The sequence below is a fragment of the Aquarana catesbeiana genome, linkage group LG10 (genome assembly GCF_042186555.1).
Source record: "Aquarana catesbeiana isolate 2022-GZ linkage group LG10, ASM4218655v1, whole genome shotgun sequence".
In the NCBI taxonomy this organism is placed as follows: domain Eukaryota; kingdom Metazoa; phylum Chordata; class Amphibia; order Anura; family Ranidae; genus Aquarana; species Aquarana catesbeiana.
In genome coordinates, this window is record NC_133333.1 from 74667605 (window position 1) to 74689520 (window position 21916).

The 21916-nt window shown below is 40.7% G+C and overlaps 1 protein-coding gene across 2 annotated transcripts in view; it reads right to left on the reverse strand.

The window, feature by feature from the left end:
* LOC141110735 (receptor-type tyrosine-protein phosphatase H-like) overlaps positions 1–21916 on the reverse strand; it is a 788595-nt gene that overhangs the window by 55024 nt on the left and 711655 nt on the right. For both annotated transcript variants that reach the window (XM_073602293.1, XM_073602291.1), the window contains one exon: positions 3552–3712. In XM_073602293.1, coding sequence (XP_073458394.1) covers positions 3552–3712 — 161 coding nt within the window. The remainder of the gene's footprint in view (positions 1–3551; positions 3713–21916) is intronic.

Here is a 21916-nt window from a genome sequence, read left to right on the forward strand (position 1 = left end):
TAAAATTATAGGAGCATGAGGAAGTCAAAGAAGTGAAGAGCAGAGAAAGAAGTGAAGCCAGCTGTTAGCGTCATAAATGTGAGGTTGAAGGTAACAGTTATCGATCGTCTATAATATGAGGAAGATATACCTCTATAGATGTGTTATCTGACTTTCCATATAACGCTTACAAGTTGGATTGGGGCATGGGAACCAGAGGGGCAGTGGGGCGGGCTCACATCATGTATTTTGCTAATTTTATTGCAGACTTTAACCACTTCAGCCCCAGAAGGGTTTGCCCCATTAATGAACAGGCCATTTTTTTGTGATACAGCACTGCGTCTTTTAACTGACAATTGCGCGGTCGTGCGATGGTGTACCCTAACAAAATTGACGTCCTTTTTTTTCCACAAATAGAGCTTTCTTTTGGTGGTATTTGATCACCTCTGCGGTTTTTATTTTTTGCGCTATAAAAAAAAAAAAGAGCAAACATTTTGAAAAAAAAACAATATTTTTTACATTTTGCCATAATACATATCCAAAAAAAAAAAAATATTATTCATCAGTTTAGGCCGATACATATTCTTCTACATATTTTTGGTAAAAAAAAAAATCACAATAGGCGTATATTGATTGGTGTGCGCAAAAGTTATCGCGTCTAGAAACTACAGGATAGATTTAGGGACCTTTATTTTTTTATAATGACGGCGATCTGCAATTTTTAGCGGGACTGTGACATTGCGGCGGACAAATCTGACCTCAAATGACACTTTTTGGGGATCAGTGACATTATTACATTGATCAGTGCTATAAAAATGCACTGATCAATGTAAAAATTACACTGGCAGGGAAGAGGTTAACACTAGGGAGCAATCAAGGGGTTATGTTTGTTCTCTGGGTGTGTTCTAACTGTAGGGGGGGGTGGGCTTGCTGGAAAATGACAGAGATCACTGTCATGTCATCTGGCAGAATGGGGAATCGCCTTGTTTACATAGGCAGTTCCTCGTTCTGCCTCTCCTCACTGCGATCGCGGGTCGCCGGCGGACATCAGGAGATCCAACCTGCTGCAGTATATCTGCATGAGCTGGTCGGCAAGTGGCTAAAGCAGTTTACAAATGCAGGACGTTTTTTCTTACCCTATGGCAAGGTAAAGCCATAATGTGCTAGTACATTATGTTTAATTTACCTTAAAACGAAGCTCTCCTGGGCCGAGACGTCAGAGCTGGAGGCCGCTTCCAGCTTCACCCATCTTGCTGCCGGGTTCGCGGACTCCAGCTCTGTGACTGGCTGGAGCCATGATTATGTCACTCCTGCGCATGCGCACGAGAGCCGCACAGTGGCTGTTCCTTCAGAGCGCATTCGCCACTGATATCACTGTCTGCATGTAAAGTAAATATCTCCATGTTTAGGAGATATTTACACTACCTATAGGTAAGCCTTATTATAGGCATACCTATAGGTAAAAGTCATTAATGGAAATTAACTTCCACTTGAAAGTGATTGTAAGGGATTGTTTTTTTTTTTTTAAATAACGAACATATCATACTTACCTCCACTGTGCAGCTCATTTTGCACAGAGTGGACCTGAACCTGCTCTTCTGGGGTCCCCCGGCGTCTCTCTCGGCTTCTCCCCACATCAGATAACCCCCTAGGAGAAGCACTCTCCTGAGGGGGTTACCTTGCGGGCCCACTCCCGAAGTCCAGAATTCGGCGTCCATAGCCGCCGAATGTATGATTCGGCCTCGCCCCTGCACCCGCGTCATTGGATTTGATTGACAGCAGCGGGAGCCAATGGCTGCGCTGCTATCATAGGATGCATTAGAGTGAAAAAACACAAGGGTGTACAACCCCTTTAAGGATAAGTTCAGGAGAAAAAATAATAAATGCACATATTTTTACCCAGGAGTCTGCACAGCATTGCACTGTCAGAAAGTTAATTATAAAGATGAAGTGATCTGCCTGATCAGGCTGTTTTCCATAATGATTACATTTTTATTACAAGGGTTGAGTGTGGTGAGCCTTCTGGAATTAAATGCTGAAATCTGTTACTAACTCTGACAGACTTAATGCTGACAGACCTGGTGGCAAAACTGCAGATGATGATGATTGATGAAAGGTTTGTGAGTGTACTCTGAGAGAGACACTCAGCTGAGCTGAGCGACTTGCCTGTGGTGGGCTGGTTTTGGCGCTGGTTACTGGGAGGTGACTTTGAGGAACTGAAATATATGTCACCAATATCAACGAGCAGGATGGCTAACATACTGTAGGGGCCCCCATTATCTACATTTATAGAAATAATGTTGTAATTTTGTAAAATTTGAGGAAAATAGTATAAAATTTGGTATGATCTAAGGGAGCAAGTAATAGTTGGCATAAGCGGATTTCTCACTTCTTGGATAATATAGTCGACATGAAATATGTATGCCGTATTTTACCTTGACTTTAGTAAGTTTATATCAGGAGTTGTGGGTAGTTGTTCAAGAATAAACTATTTTTGGTGACTTTTTTTTTTTCCCAGGAACATTTTATTTTTCTTTTGATAATTTAAGGACCTCTAGTAGTCAACTAAAGTTAATATTAGAATTTGTTAAAGTACTAAATTAAAGGTTAGTCCGGATGTAAAAAAAAATATGTCCTTATAATTCTCTATATAAGAAAAGCATTTCTGAAAAATTAAGATAACAGAAAACTGCCTTGTGAAGGGACATTTTGGTGGAACCCATCTTGGATTAGGTTTGGAGGGTAACCAGTCTTCATAGTTCTTCTAAAGGTTTGGGTTTCTTTTTTTAATCTTTGGTTTCTTAATTAACCATTTTCCAGTCATCATTTAGTGGTGATGTTGGAAGTCTGTCCTGTTATTTTAAGGACCAGATTAACTTTCCCATATTTGTTATGTGTACCAGTAAGGTAACGTTATGAAAGTCCTCATAGGTGTGTATGATACGCTGTTTCCTTAATAAATAAATAAATATGCCAAAATATAGAGCTAACTAGTTTTAATGTTGTTCTGGCCTTGATAGACAGTGTGCTCTTTTTTTTCCTTTCATTTAATTCCTCTTTTTGTAGTATGGAGTTGAAGATTTTTGTGAGGGATGGAAGCATTTCAGATTCTGGCAAACCTCACACAATGAGGTTATCTATTCTACTAATTTCTTTTGTTGCTGAGTGTGTTTTGTTTCCAGGGGTGAAGCATGTTTGGATGTTTGAATCTGTGAGTTCCATCTTTGATTGTGATCCACAAATCAGCTAATTAGAATATTTCTTTTTTTTTCTCTGGTGCCTCAGCTCTGCAGAGTACATGGGCTCACACCACTGGTCTGGCCATGCCCCAGAGAAACGTATTATGAAACTGAGGCTTAGAGACAAGCTTCTTCTGGACAACTGGCAAAATATGGGTTGTTTTCTCTGCTGACTCTGGTGCTACATGACCATAACAAGTGGAGGTATATTAACTAATATTTGATACTTAAATACAGACTATTTGGCACAGTGTACTTGGTTTAAAACTAAAAACAAGTTATGTGAATGTGACAGAAATAAGATTGTTTTCTACCAGCTGAACCAATTAATACCTGCAGTGCACAACAGTGGGTCCATTGCTCCTTCGTTGGTCCATGTTTTCTCTGACAAGATTACGAAACTGGATGATAGATGAGGTGGAATCTGGAACCCCATGATCAGGCCAAACCGTAAAATGAAAATGACGAACAGTTTGTACTCCCGATTGTTTTGCCTGCATTACAAAAACGTAATTATCAAAGAAAATATATGTGCTACATTTTGTACACAATCATTTGAAGCAGACCTGACACCTACACAAAACATGGTTTGTTTCATTAAAGCAGAGCAAAAAATAAATGGTCATCCAAAAGGTACACTAATCTATGGAAAACATGGAAAAATCTCTAAACTAACTACTGAACTTCACATATCTTTGAATTCTTACTAACTAGGCACTCTTTTGTATCCCTTTACAGATACAGTGTACAAATAGGCAAAAGCTGGTCATACATGGATCAAAATTCAGCCGGATCAGTATCTATCGATCAACTTGTGTACAACCAGCCTGTTGGAAAATGTTCTCGCTGTAGCCAGAGCTGCTGATCAGTGTATGCTCACGACAAGGAAGTCATAGGATGACATGACCACGCCCCCTTATGATCTCACAGTCCCAGCATGCCCCGGGACTGTGATGTCATAGGGGGGAGGGGTCACCGCCTATATAAGTCATAGCAGAGCGCCCAGCCAGCATTACAGCCAGAGAGAGCGTCGTGTCAACATCTCTGGAAGAGAAGAGGGAAGAAGACGATCCAGATGTCCGGGCTCCTCCGCTAGCAAAAGAGCAGCAAAAGAGCAGAAGATAGCGGAGGAGCCCGGCAGAAGGAAGAAGGCACCGGAGAAGAACCAGAGAGTGTGGAGACGACACCGGAGAGAGGGAGAAGAGGCCTGAGAGACCCCCGAAGTCGGCAGAAGAACCCCGAAGTCGGAAGAAGACCCCTGGAGCTGCCTAATAAATTACTTTTAAAACCTGTGTATTGTGTTTTTTTCATTGACACTTTTTTTTCCCTAGGTGAATGGGTAGGGGTACCATGTACCCCATACTCATTCACATTGGGTGGGGGGCCGGGATTTTGGGGCCTCCTTATTAAAGGGGGCTCCTGGATTCCGATAAGCCCCCCGCCCGCAGACCCCGACAACCAACGGCCAGGGTTGTCGGGAAGAGACCCTTGTCCTCATCAAAATGGGGACAAGGTGCTTTGGGGGAGGGGGGCCGCAGGGCGCCCCCTCCCCCAAAGCACCCACCCCCATGTTGAGGGCATGCGACCTGGTACGGCTCGGGGGGGGGGGGGCGCTCGCTCGTCTCCACCCCCTTTCCTGACCGGCCGGGCTGCGTGCTTGGATAAGGGTCTGGTATAGATTTTGGGGGGACCCCCACACAGTTTTTTCGGTGTAGGGGGTTCCCCTTAAAATCCATATCAGATCTAAGGGCCTGGTATGCCCCTGGAGGGGAACCCATGCCGGTTTTTTATTTAAAATTTGGCGTGGAGTTCCCCCTCAAGATTCATACCAAACAGTGCCTGGCATTGGCGGGGATCCAAATCGGATCCCCGCACCAGTGTGAATCCGGCTCACAAGGTGTCAATCTCGCCAATAAAAGTGGCGAGATTGACACAATATCACACAACAATACAGAAGTTGACCAAAGGGTGGTGGTAAAGAGCTGAAAAACCACGTGATTTGGTGAAAGTTGGCTGGAAAAGTCCTGTCGTCTGTATGCAAGAGAAACTTCTGGCCAATGCCCTTTGTACAAAAATCCAAGGGAAAGTTTGTACAAAGTCCTATCGTGTGTATGGGGCTTTAGACTGATTCCAATCCTGGAACACTTTGTTTTAATTAAAAGCAAAAAACCAAAGTAATAGTGAGTTTGTCATAGGTCCAAATGGTGTTGCGTAACTTTTCAAAACACTGAAAACTGAACCCTTTCGCTGCCAAAGCCATTTTCTTTCTTTTTTCCCACACATGTTAAAATGCAAGTTTTTGGCCTTGAAATTACTTAAAACCTCCAAAGCCTTACATATTTTCTGAAAGTAGGAAGCCTGTAGAATTAAATGTTAGTTGCAAATTTGTATGTCACACAATACTTGCACCAGTAGTAAGAAGAGGTGGCAGAACTGTAATCCTTGAATTGTTCTTTATTGGTACATCAGAGTGACATAGAAAATTAACATATTTAATTGATACAACCAATTATCCAAGTGGTTAGTGACTACATCTGTTTTTAGCCAGCATGAGAAGGGGGAGAGGAAACAAAGGCAATATAAAAAGTTATTTTGTTGAGCCAAAAAGAAGTGTGTAGAAAACACAATACTTCCACACCTGTTTTTTTAAACCTATATTTTCAGTAAAATTAAGTTTAGTACACACAAACAAATTAATGTTCCCATTTTTTGGTAAATTAGAAAGATAAGTATGTGTCAAGAAAATAGATACCAAGCATGTCAAAACCAAAAATGCATGCACCCGTGAAATGGCGACAAGCTGCTACTCAATATTGTCCATAGGCAGAGCTTTAACCCTTTTCGCTGCCACTTACTTAAAGGGAAACTTCACTTTTGTGGAAAAAAAAATAGCAAATGAAAAAAATAATAATATAGCATATAGAATTGCGACACAAATCATATTGTAATTGAATGTTATTAAAAATGACCTTTCCTTTTTAATCTGCAGCTCTGTAATTTTCTGTAAAATTCAATGCAATATGGCTACCTGGAGGTGTTCTGTACACAGAATGTGTACAGAACACCCCCCAGAAACATAATTTCCTGCTTGTGTGATTGGCTCACTGATTTTTCACAGAAGTCTGCACTAACATACATATCAGATATCAGGCATCCCCTGTGTTAGAAGAATTGGAATTAATTAATATTTTAAGTGATAAAAGTTTCTGAAAAATATATGAAACACATGAATGTTATATGTAATTAGTGATGGTTTCTGAAGGTCACAGAACACACAGGGACATAGGGCAGAGAGAAATGATTTTGCTGTATAGATACATCTATTCTGAGCTACTATATCAGGACAATGGGTGGAGTTATGCTACTTATCTTTAGACTGAAGCCATATAAGCTTATATGCAAATATGGGTGTTATTCTAGGATATGCTGACATAACATTATGAAACAGTATAAGAATGGAGTAGGGGTATGATAGCTAGGAATGGAGGTGGGAAGGAACCCTACACTTTGCAGAATGCAACATCAGATGCCTCCTCCTCCTTCTGAGGCCATCACCATGCCATATGTTACCAGATGTCAATCTTGTCTTTACTTATCTTTCTGAACAATAAACAACCTTTCTGGAAGCATCGTATGAACGAAGGATTCTTCAATTTCTACTAAGAAACAAATTCCTAAAGGTAAGTTGGAAATGCGGCCTTGCATAAGGACAGATACATTTCTCCTTTACACACACCCTCTAGGAGAGAGGACACTGACATATAAACACAAAGACTTTGCTATACACCCAGAAACGCCTCTGAGAATAAGAATATTTAGAATTTTAGATATTAACTATATTCTTCAATGGTGAACCAGCCACTGCCGTCATATCTCTATTTTTACGGAAATCTCGATCCTTGCTGAGGGGGGAGAGATTAGCGTAGTTTTGCGAATATTCAAGTCTTGAGAAAAAGACGGTTCAGAACCTATCACCCAGGAGGCGTTTGCGTCAGATGTGGACAACAGTTCAGTAAAAGTCGAGGGTGAGTTTTTTCTCTGTTTGTTTTCTCACCTCTAGCCAAAGTTTGTAACTTTATACGAAGAGAAAAAAAAGGAAGACCCAGCCTACGAAGTTGATTGACAAGGCCAATTGGACGGTATGCTTCAAGTTATTTTTGGAAATCCAGGACTTTGTTTGTGAAAACGTAACGTTATGTACGTGAAGATTTCTGCCAAGGTTAGTTCCTAAGAAGGTGAGAAAGTCTCACATAAGAAAATATTGGGTAGTTGCCCAAGAAGAAAAAAGTGTTGAATCAGGAACTAAGACTTCACGTTATTTGAAAAAGCCACCATTGTAGGTACAACAGGCAGATGTACTCTTTGGGTGAGCTAAGTTGAAAGTCGGATTTTGATGTTTGAAGATGGAAAGTCCAAGAACAAAGACAAAAAAAATCAACAGGCAAACACTACAGTACACTATTCAAGGAACAAGGCTAAAGCTAAAGAAAATTATTCTTCCAAGAAAAAGCGAAGAAAAAAAGAAAAAGCAACAAAATGAAAGAAAAGGCAACGAACAACAGACAAAGTTAAAGGACATTATTCATCTCTTGTTTTTTTTAAGTGCACACAGGACTATCATACTAAACAAGGGGTGAGTGTGTTTGTTTATATAAAAGGGTAACATGGGATGGTTAACATCTCAAGGCTCAGAAGTATTTTCCTGTACCATCAGGAAATTGATACATTCTATATATATGGAATACAGGAATACATGCAGTATTAAGGTAATTACTTAATGCCAGAGTGTAAAGAAGTTCTTTAATAAGGAAACTAAATTTAATTCTGCATGTAAATGCGTATAAATATTTAAGCCCTGAACAACAGAAAAGGTGTGTTATTACATGTGGTCATTCTAAAACACATAAAAAGGGGGCAGAACAAAGTTTTCAGAGAAAAAATATTGATTAAGATCCTACAGATTTGGTTGCAGGAAATAATAAGTTAAGGATTGAGCAATTTTTACAAAAATATTCCAAACTTGGATTCGGTTATTAAATTAAAAGTAGTAGATTGTTCTAATTTACTTAAGGCTCCCCAGAGAAAATATGAAAGTTTTGTTCAATCTAAAAAAATTGTAAAAATAACAATTGTTAAAAGTCTTTGTAAATGAGTATTTCTGGTAAAAGTAAGGACTTTGGTTGGGGGAGGAGTCAGGGAAATGGCCAATCGCAGCTCATGGACAGGACCCAATCTGTGAGTTTCATGAGATTGTCCTCTAAACAATTTTTTTCTCATTACTATAATCAGGAAAGTCCTATAACGTAGTGTACATAATTTTTGGCAGATGTACAAACAAAATATGTTTAAAAAGTGGTAAAAAGGTTAAACATGGGGGCGGAGCCAGTGAGTGGCATGTGAGGAGCTTGGGAACGGAGCTCCGTAAGCAGACAGCAGATGCTCTGGTAATCCTGGGCGAAAGACAACAAACTTCTTCTCAGGAGTGTAGGGGATGAGTACAGGGACACCCTGGGAACCTCCGGGGATGGTGAAGTACGGCCCCCTGGCCAAAATCGACCGGAGAATGGCTGGCGAAATATGCCTGGGGCTCCCAAAATGGTGCCGGCACACAGGAGGAGGAGGACGAATGGCCCCTGCTCCACAGACCCGAGGATAGCCCGCAGCAGGCGTCACCTCAGCTGGACAGGATGAGTCCTAAACCCCAGAGGGCTGATGTGCTGAGGAGGGGAAGATTCTTAGACAGGCTGAGAGACTGCAGGGCCAGTGCTGACAGGACTGCGGAGGGGGAAGAGGAGCCGTCCCTAACTCGGATCATGGCTGCCATACAGGGATGTCAGAACAAGTTGATAGACCACTTTGAGGAGCTGAAGGTGGAATTTTCCTTCATGAAACATGATATGCAAAAACTAAGGGAGAAAGCACAGCTCACAAATCGTCGCATTACTTCCCTGGAAGATATAGTCAGACCCTTGGATACAGCAGCACAGGTGACTAAGAAGACACTGTCTGAACATACATTAAAGATGGCTGACATGGAAGATCGTATGAGAAGGAAAAATATTAGGCTGGTGGGGTTCCCGGAGGGGGTGGAGGGGAGGCATCCTGAAGAGTTCCTTGAGAAATGGCTGATGGAACATATGCCTCCTAACACCTTTACAACCATGTTTGCCATTGAAAGGGCACACCGCATCCCAGGACAGGCTCCTCCGAAGGGAGCCCCTCCCAGATCCATGATAGCAAAAGTACTGCACTTCCGTGATCGAGAAAATATCCTGAGAGGAGCCCGGACGGGCCCTGATTTAATGATCGACGGATGTCGTATAGCAATATATCCAGACTTCTCTGCAGCTACCCAGAAGCAGAGGGCCTCCTTTCAGCCTGTAAAGAAGAGATTGAGAGACCTTAGCCTGATTTACAGCATGCTTTACCCTGCTAAGCTGAGGGTGGTGGATAATGGGAAAACATATGTTTTCAATAACCCTACTGAAGCCTCGGAGTGGTTGGATACACGTAGTCGCCAGCGAAACATGGTTTCTCCCCACCCACCATGATTGCGTCGTATGGAGGAAACACAGGATGGGGGGACAAAAAAGAAGAAATGTCAGCAAATTTTTTGGATTGTTTTTTATTGTTTTATTTGATGATTACTCTTCAATGATATTCTGGCTCCTCATAACAACAGCTTCCCATCTATACCTGGAGTTTTTTTTCTGCCTTATTTTTCTGTGTTGGCATTTAGAGCTGTTCTTGACACTGTACAGTTCTAGAATATGTACCTACACTTGTACGGATATACAAGTTTGATGATCCTCCCATGGGACAAACAACCTGAGGAACAGAACAAATTTTTTTGGGGTTTCTTTTTATATCATTCTTTTATTATTTTTTGCTGATATTGGGACTGTTTATGTCACTTGCCAGTAATATATGCTAAGTCTGCAAGATGCTCTAAGCACTACAGTTTACCTAGTATTAGACCTTTTTTATTATTTCATTTCATTCATTCGGTGGTTTTGCATTAGGTTTTACCCAAGGCCTAAAGTGCTATGTTATGCGTGTGGGGGGAGGAGCCTGGAGACCCAACTCTATAGATGATCGTACCCAAAAGGTGGAGGGAACACCTCCACTCAATTCTTCTCTTTCTTTCCACGTACCCGTCATGGAGGTAAATCTTAAGGTTCTGGCCTGGAATGTCAGAGGCCTAAACGCTAAATTCAAACGCTCTTTGATATTTGATTATATTAAAAAATACAAACCTCACCTAATACTCCTCCAGGAGACTCATCTTCAGGGGTCCAGGCTTCTTTCCCTAAAAAGGGCTCACATAGCTGGGGCCTATCACTCCAGCTATTCCTTATATGCGAGGGGAGCCTCCACACTGGTCGCCAAGGCAATGCTCATATCTATTCACACGGTACGAGCTGACATTAAAGGGCGGTATGTTATACTGGTTTTGCAGGTAATGAATAAGTTGCTAACGTTTGTGAACTTGTATGTTCCTCCTCCCTTTGCGCTAATTCATCTGGATGATATGATGAAGGATACATATGAGGTGGCAGAAGGGAGGATTTTCATTTTGGGTGTTTTCAATTCCGTCTCTGATTCAGTTTTGGATAGGATGGGGGGACAATTGGCACCCCTGCCCCCCTGGCGGGGTGGATGTCTGCTCATGGTTTTAGAGACATCTGGCGTTTTCACCATCCTGATGTTAGGGAATATTCCTGCTATTCGGAAACGCACAAGACGCTCTCCAGAATAGACACTATCCTGACTGAGGGGGAGGGAATGACATTAGTTAAGAAAGTGTCTTACTTACCCAGAGCACTGTCTGACCACCCCCCTATGCTGTTGGAACTTAATCTGGGACTGAAGCCTGGGTTGCGCCTCTGGCGGATGGAGGCTAGCTGGCTTCAGGAAGAATATGTAAAAATCAAGTGCACAGAGGCTATCAAACATTATTGGGTTGACAATGCCGGCTCTGGGTCCTTTCTTCTTAAATGGGAAGCCTTTAAAGCCATCCTGTGTGTGGTGTTTATAGCAGAAGTAAATGATTTTAAGAAACAGCTAGCCTCCACATGCAGCATAAGGAAACAGAGGTGTCCCTGGCGGAGGCAGAATATGTTAGGAACCCCACTGAGGAGAGGTTGCTGACATTGCGGATGAGAACCAGGGAGTACAAGACAGCACTAACTGACCATACCACGAAGCTTAGCCTGGCCCAGCGCAGGCGTATATTTGAATTTGGCGACAAGAATGGCAGATTACTGGCATACTTGGCGCTACCGGAATATGTTTCGATCCATATCAAATCGGTCTTTGATGACTGCAAGGTGGAAGTCTGTGACTCGGTGGATATCTTGAATACTTTTGTTCTTTTCTATAAAGATCTCTATAAGTCTTGTGCTCCTCTGGGGACAGAAGCAATGGAAACATACATAGATGACATTGATCTCCCTAGATTGACCAACGATGACAGCGCTGCTCTGGAGGCTGGCATTATGGTAGAGGAGGTGGAGGAGGCGATTGCCTCCTTTCCCCCTAGAAAATCCCCTGGTTTAGACGGTCTTCCATCGGAGTGGTACTGCGCCTTTCGATATGGTCTAGCTCCCCGTTTGCTTAGAGTGTTCAATGCGGCCAGATCACGTGGTGGGTTACCCCCTTCTATGAGGGAAGCTCTGGTTGTTTTGATCCCTAAAGGGGGGAAGGATCCCCGGGAGTGTGACTCGTACCATCCGATCTCGTTGATGAACGTTGATACAAAAATATTGGCCAAAATAATTGCAGGTAGGCTGCAGGCAGTCATCCCCAAATTGGTAGATGCAGATCAAACAGGATTTATCCAGGGTAGGTGCACCCAAATGAATATTAGGAGGCTTTTTCTGAATCTTCAGGCTGTTCACGACAACTCCGGGACTGGAGTGGTGGCTTCTTTGGATACAAAAAAGGCCTTCGACTCGGTGGAGTGGCCGTACTTGTTTCACCTATTGAAGTCCTATGGCTTTGGCCCTGTCTTCATTTCCTGGGTGCGGCTGTTGTATACAGATCCACTGATCAGAATAAGGGTTAACAGTATTATCTCAGACCCCTTCCCTATATTTAGGGGCACCAGGCAGGGGTGTCCACTTTCACCCCTCCTGTTTGCCCTGGCTATAGAGCCTTTAGCAGTCCAACTAAGGTCTAGTCCATGATTGACCGGTTTGAGGATAGGGGAATTCAAGGAGCGAGTGTCACTCTATGCAGATGACATGTTGCTATATCTGCAGGATCCCGGACCCTCGCTTCTGGAAGCTTTCCGACTGATTCAGGAGTTTGGAGACTATTCTGGATTCCGTATAAACTGGAAAAAGTCCTCCCTTTTCCCCATTGATGAGGCGGTGAGAGTCCCACCGGAGTGCCCCATTCCGTTATCCACATCTTTCAGATATTTGGGAATTGAAATTCAACTACCCATTTCTAAGTTCTTGGAGACCAATTTGTCACTGATTGTGGGAAAGTTTCGGGAGAAGGTTCAAAGGTGGCAGAACTTGCCGATTACCTTGATGGGATGGATAAATCTGTTTAAGATGATTTTCCTACCCAAGTTTCTCTATATCCTCTCAAACTCCCCAGTTTTTGTGACATTACAGGTCTTTAGGCACATTGACTCCATTATTGTAGGTTTTTTGTGGGGCTCTAAAGCGCCCAATGTGTCTCTAGCGATCTTGAAATTACCAGTTACATTGGGAGGGATGGCCCTTCCGGATCTGCGCTCCTATTTTTTGGCCTCACAGCTCTCTTTTCTGCATTGGCGGCTGTCTCCACAGACACCCAATGCCACTACCTTGTTGGAGGCTGCAATTTCCACTTCACAGGAAACCCTTCAGAACATACTATATATGAAAGGGATTCCGGGGAGAAAGGTGGGTTCGGTAATGTTGTTACCGGGGAAGGTCTTTCATCTGTGTTCCCAACGGCGAGGGGATGATCCCTTGTGGCTATCTCCTAACAGTTCTCTATGGTGCAACCGCTCCTTGGGGGAGTTTATGAAACTCTCTGATGGTCCAATGACATGGGCGAAATATGGTATTAAATATTTGCACCACATTTGTAGGGATGGCCGTCTGTGTACTTTTGACCAGTTGAGAGAGCAATTTGGAGTGCCTAAGACTTGGCTCTTCAGATATGCGCAACTAAGGCATGCAGCATATACCCAGTTTGGTGGGTCTGAGATTCGTGTACAGAACACTGACCATGAAAGAGTTCTGATTGACCCGGATGCATCCAAGCGGGTTTCCAGATACTATGGGGCGGTGGGCCCGGGGAAGGTGACCCTAACTTCGAGAGCCAGGGAGAGATGGGAGATGATTGTCCCAGAGTTGTCGGAGGAACTGTGGCAAGAGGTATTGGATACATTCTTGGTATCTGTTATCTCCTCTATGGATAGAATGATTCAGTATCTATATTTCCACCAACAGTATTATACACCGGCTAGATTACATCAAATGCATAGGAGGGATTCTGCTACTTGCCATAAATGTGGGAAAGAGGAGGGCACTTTTGTACATATGGCGTGGGAATGCATAAAGGTGAGACCGCTATGGTCTCAGGTCACTGAATTTATATCAGATAAGTTTGCTTTACCAAATATTTGCTCTCCCATGAGGTGTTTGCTTGGGATTTTCGACCAAGAGGAGATGAATGCACACACTAAATTGTTCCTAGGAATCCTGTACTTTGGAGTAAAAAAGCTCATTGCAAAGAGATGGATACATGAGGAACAATTAACGCTGGGGATGTGGATTAAAATAATAAATGCAGATTTGATGATGTACAAAATGACCTATGAAGCTAGAGGGGCTACCAAAAAGTTTAGGAAGGTTTGGTTCAGGTGGATAGACTCTGAGAATACCTTGGATGAGGAAGGGCCCTAGTCTATTTTTAAAAAAATATATATATAGGGTAGATGGATATCGCTTGCTCTACTCCCTTTTCTATGGACAGGCCAGGTATTATTGTCTACTGAATGAACAGGAACACTGAAATGTCGACATCCCGAGGGGGAGGGGGAAGTTTTTTTTTTTTTTTTTTTTCTTTCTATGCTGTTCTGAATTAACACGTTGTAATACATTTCTAAATATAAAAAAAAAAAAACAAAACTGCACATGTCTATTTCTACATAGGGTAGGTTCGGTGTTTGGAACGCCATATTCTAGTTACAGAGCTATTTGCACTATCACTGCTATGTTTTTTGGCAATATGTTTGCTGATGTAATATATGTATTATGCAATGTATGTATACTTCTGTTGTGCACAATAAAAACATTTAAAAAAAAAAAAAGGTTAAACATTTTGAAAAACGAGAAACTAGATTGTTACCGCATTGTACAGTGTAGGGCAGTGGTCATCAACCCTGTCCTCAAGGCCCACTAACAGGCCAGGTTTTATGTATTACCTTGGGGGAGATGCAGAATAGAATACTGCAATCACTGAGCAGCAAATGATATCACCTGTGATGTATTTCAGTTATCTTGCAAACCTGGCTTGTTAGTGGGCCCTGAGGACAGGGTTGATGACCACTGGTGTAGGATATACAAAGCATGGTAGCTAAGACTGACAGTAACAGATCATTCTCTGAAGAGTTTGTGACATGCGAGGAGTGTATTACCAACAGAGAAATGCAGATCAAGTTAAACGGACTAGTCAGTCATGCCATGACAGTTTCACTTCTGTGGACAGAGAACAACACATTTTTGTGTTATATTTTCCAGATAACTGGAAGAGGGTTCATGGATGAGAAAAATATATATTTAAAAAAAGGTATTATCACTTACCAAAGTAATTGTTTTTTAAAAATAAGATTTTTTGGGCCTTAATAACTTTTCTCGAGAGTTTTCTCAAGAGTTCAGAGAGATTTTTGCAGACAAAGTATCTGTCTGAGCAAATTTTAATGAATTATAGAGGCTTACTGTAGGGCAAATATTTTTGAATAACAAAAGATAAATTTTATACAATAATTTAAAGCTCTAAAGAAAGCCCTTATTAAATTTAGTATTTTTGATTAATATAGAGATCTCTCTCAGCCATTTTACATTCAGGTGTATGTGGATGATGAGACAATTTCATTGGTATTTATAAAAAATGTGTTAGGAGTGCATTGTCCAAAGCTACAGATCTGAGACGTTGTGGGTTTTGCACCATTTGTTTTGAAAACATCTTATGTTACACTAAGATATTATTAAAAGGAAAACAGGAGGTGTCAATACACGCAGCTTTGTCTAGTGGCAACTGGATGTTAAAAAGATCAGTTGTAGTGGGATATAAAAACATGGTGACTAAATAGATGCAGTGTGAGGGATAGAACCACAGTTGTGTAAATTAAGGAAAAAGTCACTTATTCAACTTTTAGTGGATGCATTGAAAGCTGAATTTAAGAGTGTCATGTGTTTAGCAGTCAGAGTGACAGGCATGTGTGGCTCATTCAATCATACTGTATTAGAGGAATATTTGGTTCTGAAAAGAAACTTCAACATGATCGAATTTCATTCAGAAATAGAATATTTAGGATAGCCCAACCTAAATTAGTGTTCTTTTACAAAATTAAAGCAATTGTGTGTGTAAAGGAAAAAATACAATAATCTGGTAAGATTATTCTTTTACAAGATTTAAAATTAGTCACAGGATAAAGAGGGGGTCTATGACATTTTGTCTTAGTAAGACCCCTTTCACACTGGGGCGGTTTGCAGGTGGTATTGCGCTAAAAATACCGCCTGCAAACCGCCCCTAAACAGCCTCCGCTGTTTGTTCAGTGTGAAAGCCCGAGGGCTTTCACACTGAAGCGGTGCGCTGGCAGGATGGTGAAAAAAGTCCTGCAAACCGCTTCTTTGGAGCGGTGAAGGAGTGGTGTATTCACCGCTCCTAAACCGCTCCTGCCCATTGAAATCAATGGGACAGCGCGGCTACACCGCGGCTATAGCCGCGCTGTACGAGGGATTTTAACCCTTTTTCGGCCGCCAGCGGGGGTTAAAACCGCTCCGCTAGCGGCCGAATACAGCTGCAAGAACGACGGTACAGCAGCACTAAAAATAGCGCTGTTGTACCGCCGACGCCCCCACCGCCCCAGTGTGAAAGGGGCCTTAGAGTCAGTACAAATTGATTATGGAGATAGAATTTATTGTAAAAAATAATTGATTCTAACAATAATGGATAGAATTATTTTTAAATTAAATATATTTCTTTTTGCATATCCAGGTACCTGACTGACTGACTGATTGATTGATTTTTTGTTTAAGCTAATGAAAGAAATTCAGAACTACTCATTTTAGAACACTTTGTCATCAAACTGAATATTGTTTTATTTGTTTGTAGAACAATCCAAAAGGAAAGAGTAACCTAATACAACAAAGTATTGAGGAATTTGGCAAATCTATATAGATTGATTATATTAGTTTTTTCCACCTGCTAAAGGAGGATACCAGGATGTTGTTTTTTTAGTTAAAGTTTCTTTTTAATAAATTAATTGAGGTTATTCTAGAAAAATAATATTTTTAACAAAAGCTGTTTTTGAAAAAAGTTGTTGTGAACTTATATCATATTCCACTGGGGTTGGATTTCAAACCATGGAATCAGATTATGATTTCAAATTTTGTAGGACATTTTTAGGTATTTAGTAAAGTTTTTGTTTCTTATCATCTTAAGTACTCAGGAATTGTAGAAGGTATGAATAGTATTATAAAGTCTAAATAGGGTAAGATGATTCTAGAATAAGGTAAATATTGGGTGACTTATTTACCTGCTAAAGTTTTATTTTAAAAACTTTATTATTTTCTATACATAGGGTTTGTTACCTTTTTGAGTTAATGACAGGATGTCTTTTGAGATTAGCATACTTAGTTATTTATATAATCTGTTGTATAGAAAGAAGTGTGGTTGCAAACATTGCAAACAACAGGTACAGGTATTTCAGAAGTTTGTTCACAAAACATGGCTAGGCCTTTGCTAAATTTAAATAGAAATTATGTCTTGAATGAGATTTCTACTTCTAATGAGCATGTTTAGTAATTTATTCCAGTAGCTAAAGTTATGGTTAAGAATTATAGATCTGAAGGTACCAGGGATGCCAACAGAGATGTCAACTGAGATATCAATTGGGAAGATTATTTTGTTATTTTTAAGGTACATTGGAATTATAATTTTTTGTTTCAAAAGAATTGGTAAAAATAACAATAATTGGTAAAAATAAGAATAAAATGGGTAAACACAGAAAGGATTATCAGTCTAGAATGGTTTATATTAAAAAGTAAAAATTACTAAGGAAAACATAATTTTTTATAAGAATTTGATACTTGTTTTCATCTTCTTTTATAGATGTCTTTTGGTTCTAAATTTAAAGAACATGATTAGATAGATAAATACATAAGAAAATAAATAGAAAGATAGATAGAATATCTAAAATATGACAATCAAATAATGGGAAAGTTATGTTTTTTATGTATCTACGGATGAGTAGATTACTTATTATGTTTATAATTGTTCAGTGTCAAGGATAATGTATAAAAACGTATATTGAAGAAGTTATTTAGTTATTGAAATTTCCAGGAATGGAAGAAATTTTATTTATTAATGAATAATTTATATTACAAAGCATTAATTTGATATTTCAAAGATATGTATTTCTTTTTTATATTAAAATAGTTAAATGATGTGGTTAAAGTTATAAGAGTTTCACAAGAAGTTAAATAAATTTATGAAGTTGAAGGAAGAAAATCTTTAATATGACATGATTTAGAATTAATTAAAATTAATAAATAATATAATAATTTATATTTTCTCAATGGAATGAAATAGTTAAATATTTTTCATAGGAATATCTCTGAGTTTTGGGAAATGTTTATGTACAAAATATGACACACTAAATTGTATTACTGTTTATTGTATTGTATTAATGTTTATTGTATTGTTTGTACTGAAAAAAAAAGAGGATCAAAGACATTTATTATTTAAGAGGAATGCACTTATTATATTGTTGATTATAGTGCATTGAAGGGGAATTGTTAGAAGATTTTGAGTTAATTAATATTTTAAGTGATAAAAGTTTCTGAAAAATATATGAAACACATGAATGTTATATGTAATTAGTGATGGTTTCTGAAGGTCACAGAACACACAGGGACAGAGGGCAGAGAGAAATGATTTTGCTGTATAGATACATCTATTCTGAGCTACTGTCAGGACAATGGGTGGAGTTATGCTACTTATCTTTAGACTGAAGCCATATAAGCTTATATGCAAATATGGGTGTTACTCTAGGATATCCTGACATAACATTATGAAACAGTATAAGAATGGAGTAGTGGTATGGTAGCTAGGAATGGAGGTGGGAAGGAACCCTACGCTTTAGAGAATGTAACATCAGACGCCTCCTCTTCCTTCTGAGGCCATCACCATGCCATATGTTACCAGATGTTAGTCTTGTTTTACTTATCTTTCTGAACAAGAAACAACCTTTCTGGAAGCATCGTATGAACAAAGGATTCTTCAATTTCTACTAAGAAACGAATTCCTAAAAGTACGTTGGAAATGTGGCCTTGGATAAAGATAGATACATTTCTCCTTTACACACACCCTCTAGGAGAGAGGACACTGACATATAAACACACATATTAATTTATTCTTCACCCTGCAACAAAAATAAATTTTTTGGTGAAATAAACCCACTAGGAAATCAAGTCTAAAGGGATGCAGACCCTGTAATTTTCCTTATTAGAGCCCTGGTGCAGCAGCTGATTGATAATTATGAAACCACTTTCATTAGATTCACTTACCACATGGACACAGACAAACACACAGGAATTTCTTCAGAATAATAAAAGGTAGGAATCTGCAACAAAGTTTATTAAAATCCCTGCAATAGGGGCGCATGCGCGGTGGGCAAGATGGCGGACGTGTGAGAGTCTAGCTCCGGTCCCCATTCCTCCTCTTTGGGATCCTGCACTGCTCCATCAGCAAATACAGCCACAGGACCCACACCACCCGTCTCCGGAACTCTCCGGGCATCACATGGGCAAAATCGGATTTCAGAAACACGTATACCGAGGGTTTAAACCGCCTCCGACGTCCCGGCCTTCACAGCACATGGAGCGCTTCCTGTACAGGCCGCAATCCCAGTATCCCATCAGACCCGCCGGCCGCCGCGGGCCAACTTCCAGTCATGTCAGGTATTCCCCACGCAAACTTACTGACACAGAGCTCAGATACTGACAAATCAGTTATAGTAGCAGTATTAGACTTAAAGCTGCAGGCTCTGCTGCAGGATCTGACCCGTAATATCTCCAAAGAAGTTGGGAAGATTGCCCAGGAACTCAGGGGGGAAATAGACCAACTAGGGGCACGTACAGACACCCTTAAAAATAAATTTGATGAAATCGTGCAATATGTGCATGTCTTAGAAGAAGATAATGCGGCCCCTTTAAACATACTGTATCCCAGATCCAACTACAGCAGGAGGATTTGGAAAACAGAGAACGACATCAGAATTTGAGGATCCGTGGGGTCCCTGAAACAATTTCAGACAAAGAATGACGTGCCTACCTTCTGAAACTATTTGTTACTATAGCCCCGCACATACCGGACATTGACTGGCGCCTGGATAGGGCTCACAGATCTCTGGCTCAAAAACCACCCCCTGGATCTAATCCAAGAGATAATAGTGTGCTTCCACTATTATGATAGCAAGGAAGCTCTCACGGTGGCCACGAGAAATAAAAATCGCATTGACTTTAAAGCATCCAAAATCCAAATCTTTAGCGATTTATCCCCCATCATGTTGAATAAAAGGCGCAATCTTTGCCCGATAACGTCACACCTTCAATTGCACCAAGTTCCCTACAGATGGGGGTTCCCCTTTCGTCTTTCAGCCTCCAAAGATGGTATGCAATACTCAATCAGAGACTTACATGAATGTGAGGCCTTTATCCGCAATCTAGGACTGCCGCTCATACCTGAGGAAGATCTTCCACCTCCACCCTTAAACGTGACCCTTAAGCCTCTTCAAGCATCTGCAACAATTTGGACCCCAGTCCATCGGCGTCACCAGAAGGCTTTCTCTACACCTCAACATTCCAACTCCACCAGACCCCCCACCTGACCTCCCCCCTGTCTTATCAAAGTGATTTTCTCTCTTTTGTTTCAGTCAGATTACCTGGTCTTCGGAAGAGGTTCCCCGGTGTCTGCAGGGAGGGCTCTCCCTACTCTTCTTCCTGTAGGCCTCGCACCCAGGCCGTTGGCCAACCTTGTTGCCCATGAAGTTCCGGTTTGTTTTGTTTAATATGTTTCTTTTGAAATTTGACATCTGCTTAAGGCACTGCCTTTTTTGAAGGAACGGGACCCGTTCCACCCATGTTGCTGATCGTCATGCTCCTCCATATGACCATGACCCAATCTCATGGTCCCCTGAAGATTTTTTTATCTTCAGGCTTTCAAACTGTTTTGTGGTTTAACTTTTTATTTTTATTTTTGTTTTTCAATTTTTACTTTTCATATCAGATCCCTTTTTGACCTGTTTTTGTCCTGTTTTTTTTTTCTTCATATCAGGTTTCTATTTGTTTTCACACTGTTTTACTAAAAGTAAACATTTATGTTTTTTTATGGACTATTTACACTACGATGTTCCTTAAATAAATGTTATATTAAGCTAAAGCCTATTTTTCATTCCAAAATATCTTATGGCTCTGAAAATTTTTTCATGTAATGTCAAGGGCTTGAATTCCTTGAGTAAGCGATGGATAGCCCTAAAGGAATTCAAATCCTCTGGTGCTGACGTGGTCATGGTTCCGGAGATGCATTTCCGACCAGGTAGATCCTTTAAATTTGCCTCACTGTTCTCTGCGGTCTTTATGGCCTCTGACCCATCAGGGAAAGCTGGAGAGGCAATCTCGATCAAACGCTTATGCCCTATAAGAATTCTCACCTCACACCTGGATCCCCATGGTTGGTATGTTCTCCTGAGTTGTGCATACCTTAACACGACCTTTCTTTTAGCCAATATATATGCAACCAATTCGGGCCAGATTAGCTTCCTCACAAAAATTCTTGAGAAATTACGATCCTTTCATGATAGTCGGAGGCGATTTTAATATGTGCATGTCTCCTAATAGAGACAGATGTGCTCTCTTTCAGAATACCTCATCGCTTCAAACTCACAAATTATCCACTTCCTTCTGAAAATTAATAAGATTCCACAATCTGTTTGATGCATGGAGAGTTAAACACCCCACACATAGACAATATACTTTCTATTCACCCTCTCATAAGATGTATTCCCAACTAGATCATTTCTTAATATCCGCCCCTCTCTTACCTAATGTTGTATCCTCCGAAATGTATCCCATTACTTGGTCTGACCATGCTCCCATTACCCTGGACCTGGCCCTATTTTCCGCCCTACCCAAGACTTGTCACTGGCGGCTCAACGAGTCTCTTTTACGGAATGTTGAATCTAAAGATCGACTCCAACTGAAATTAACAGAATATTTCCAGCTAAATGAAGGTTCTGTTGCGGACACATCCGTTTTATGGGAGGCCCATAAAGCCTTTTTCAGAGGTGAATGCATCTCTGCCGCTTCACGCATAAAACAAGACTCTATTAAGCAATGAACGGAGCTTCTGATCCAATTGCATGCGGCAGAGATGTATTTACTTTGCTCTCCCACAGTAGCCCGCTT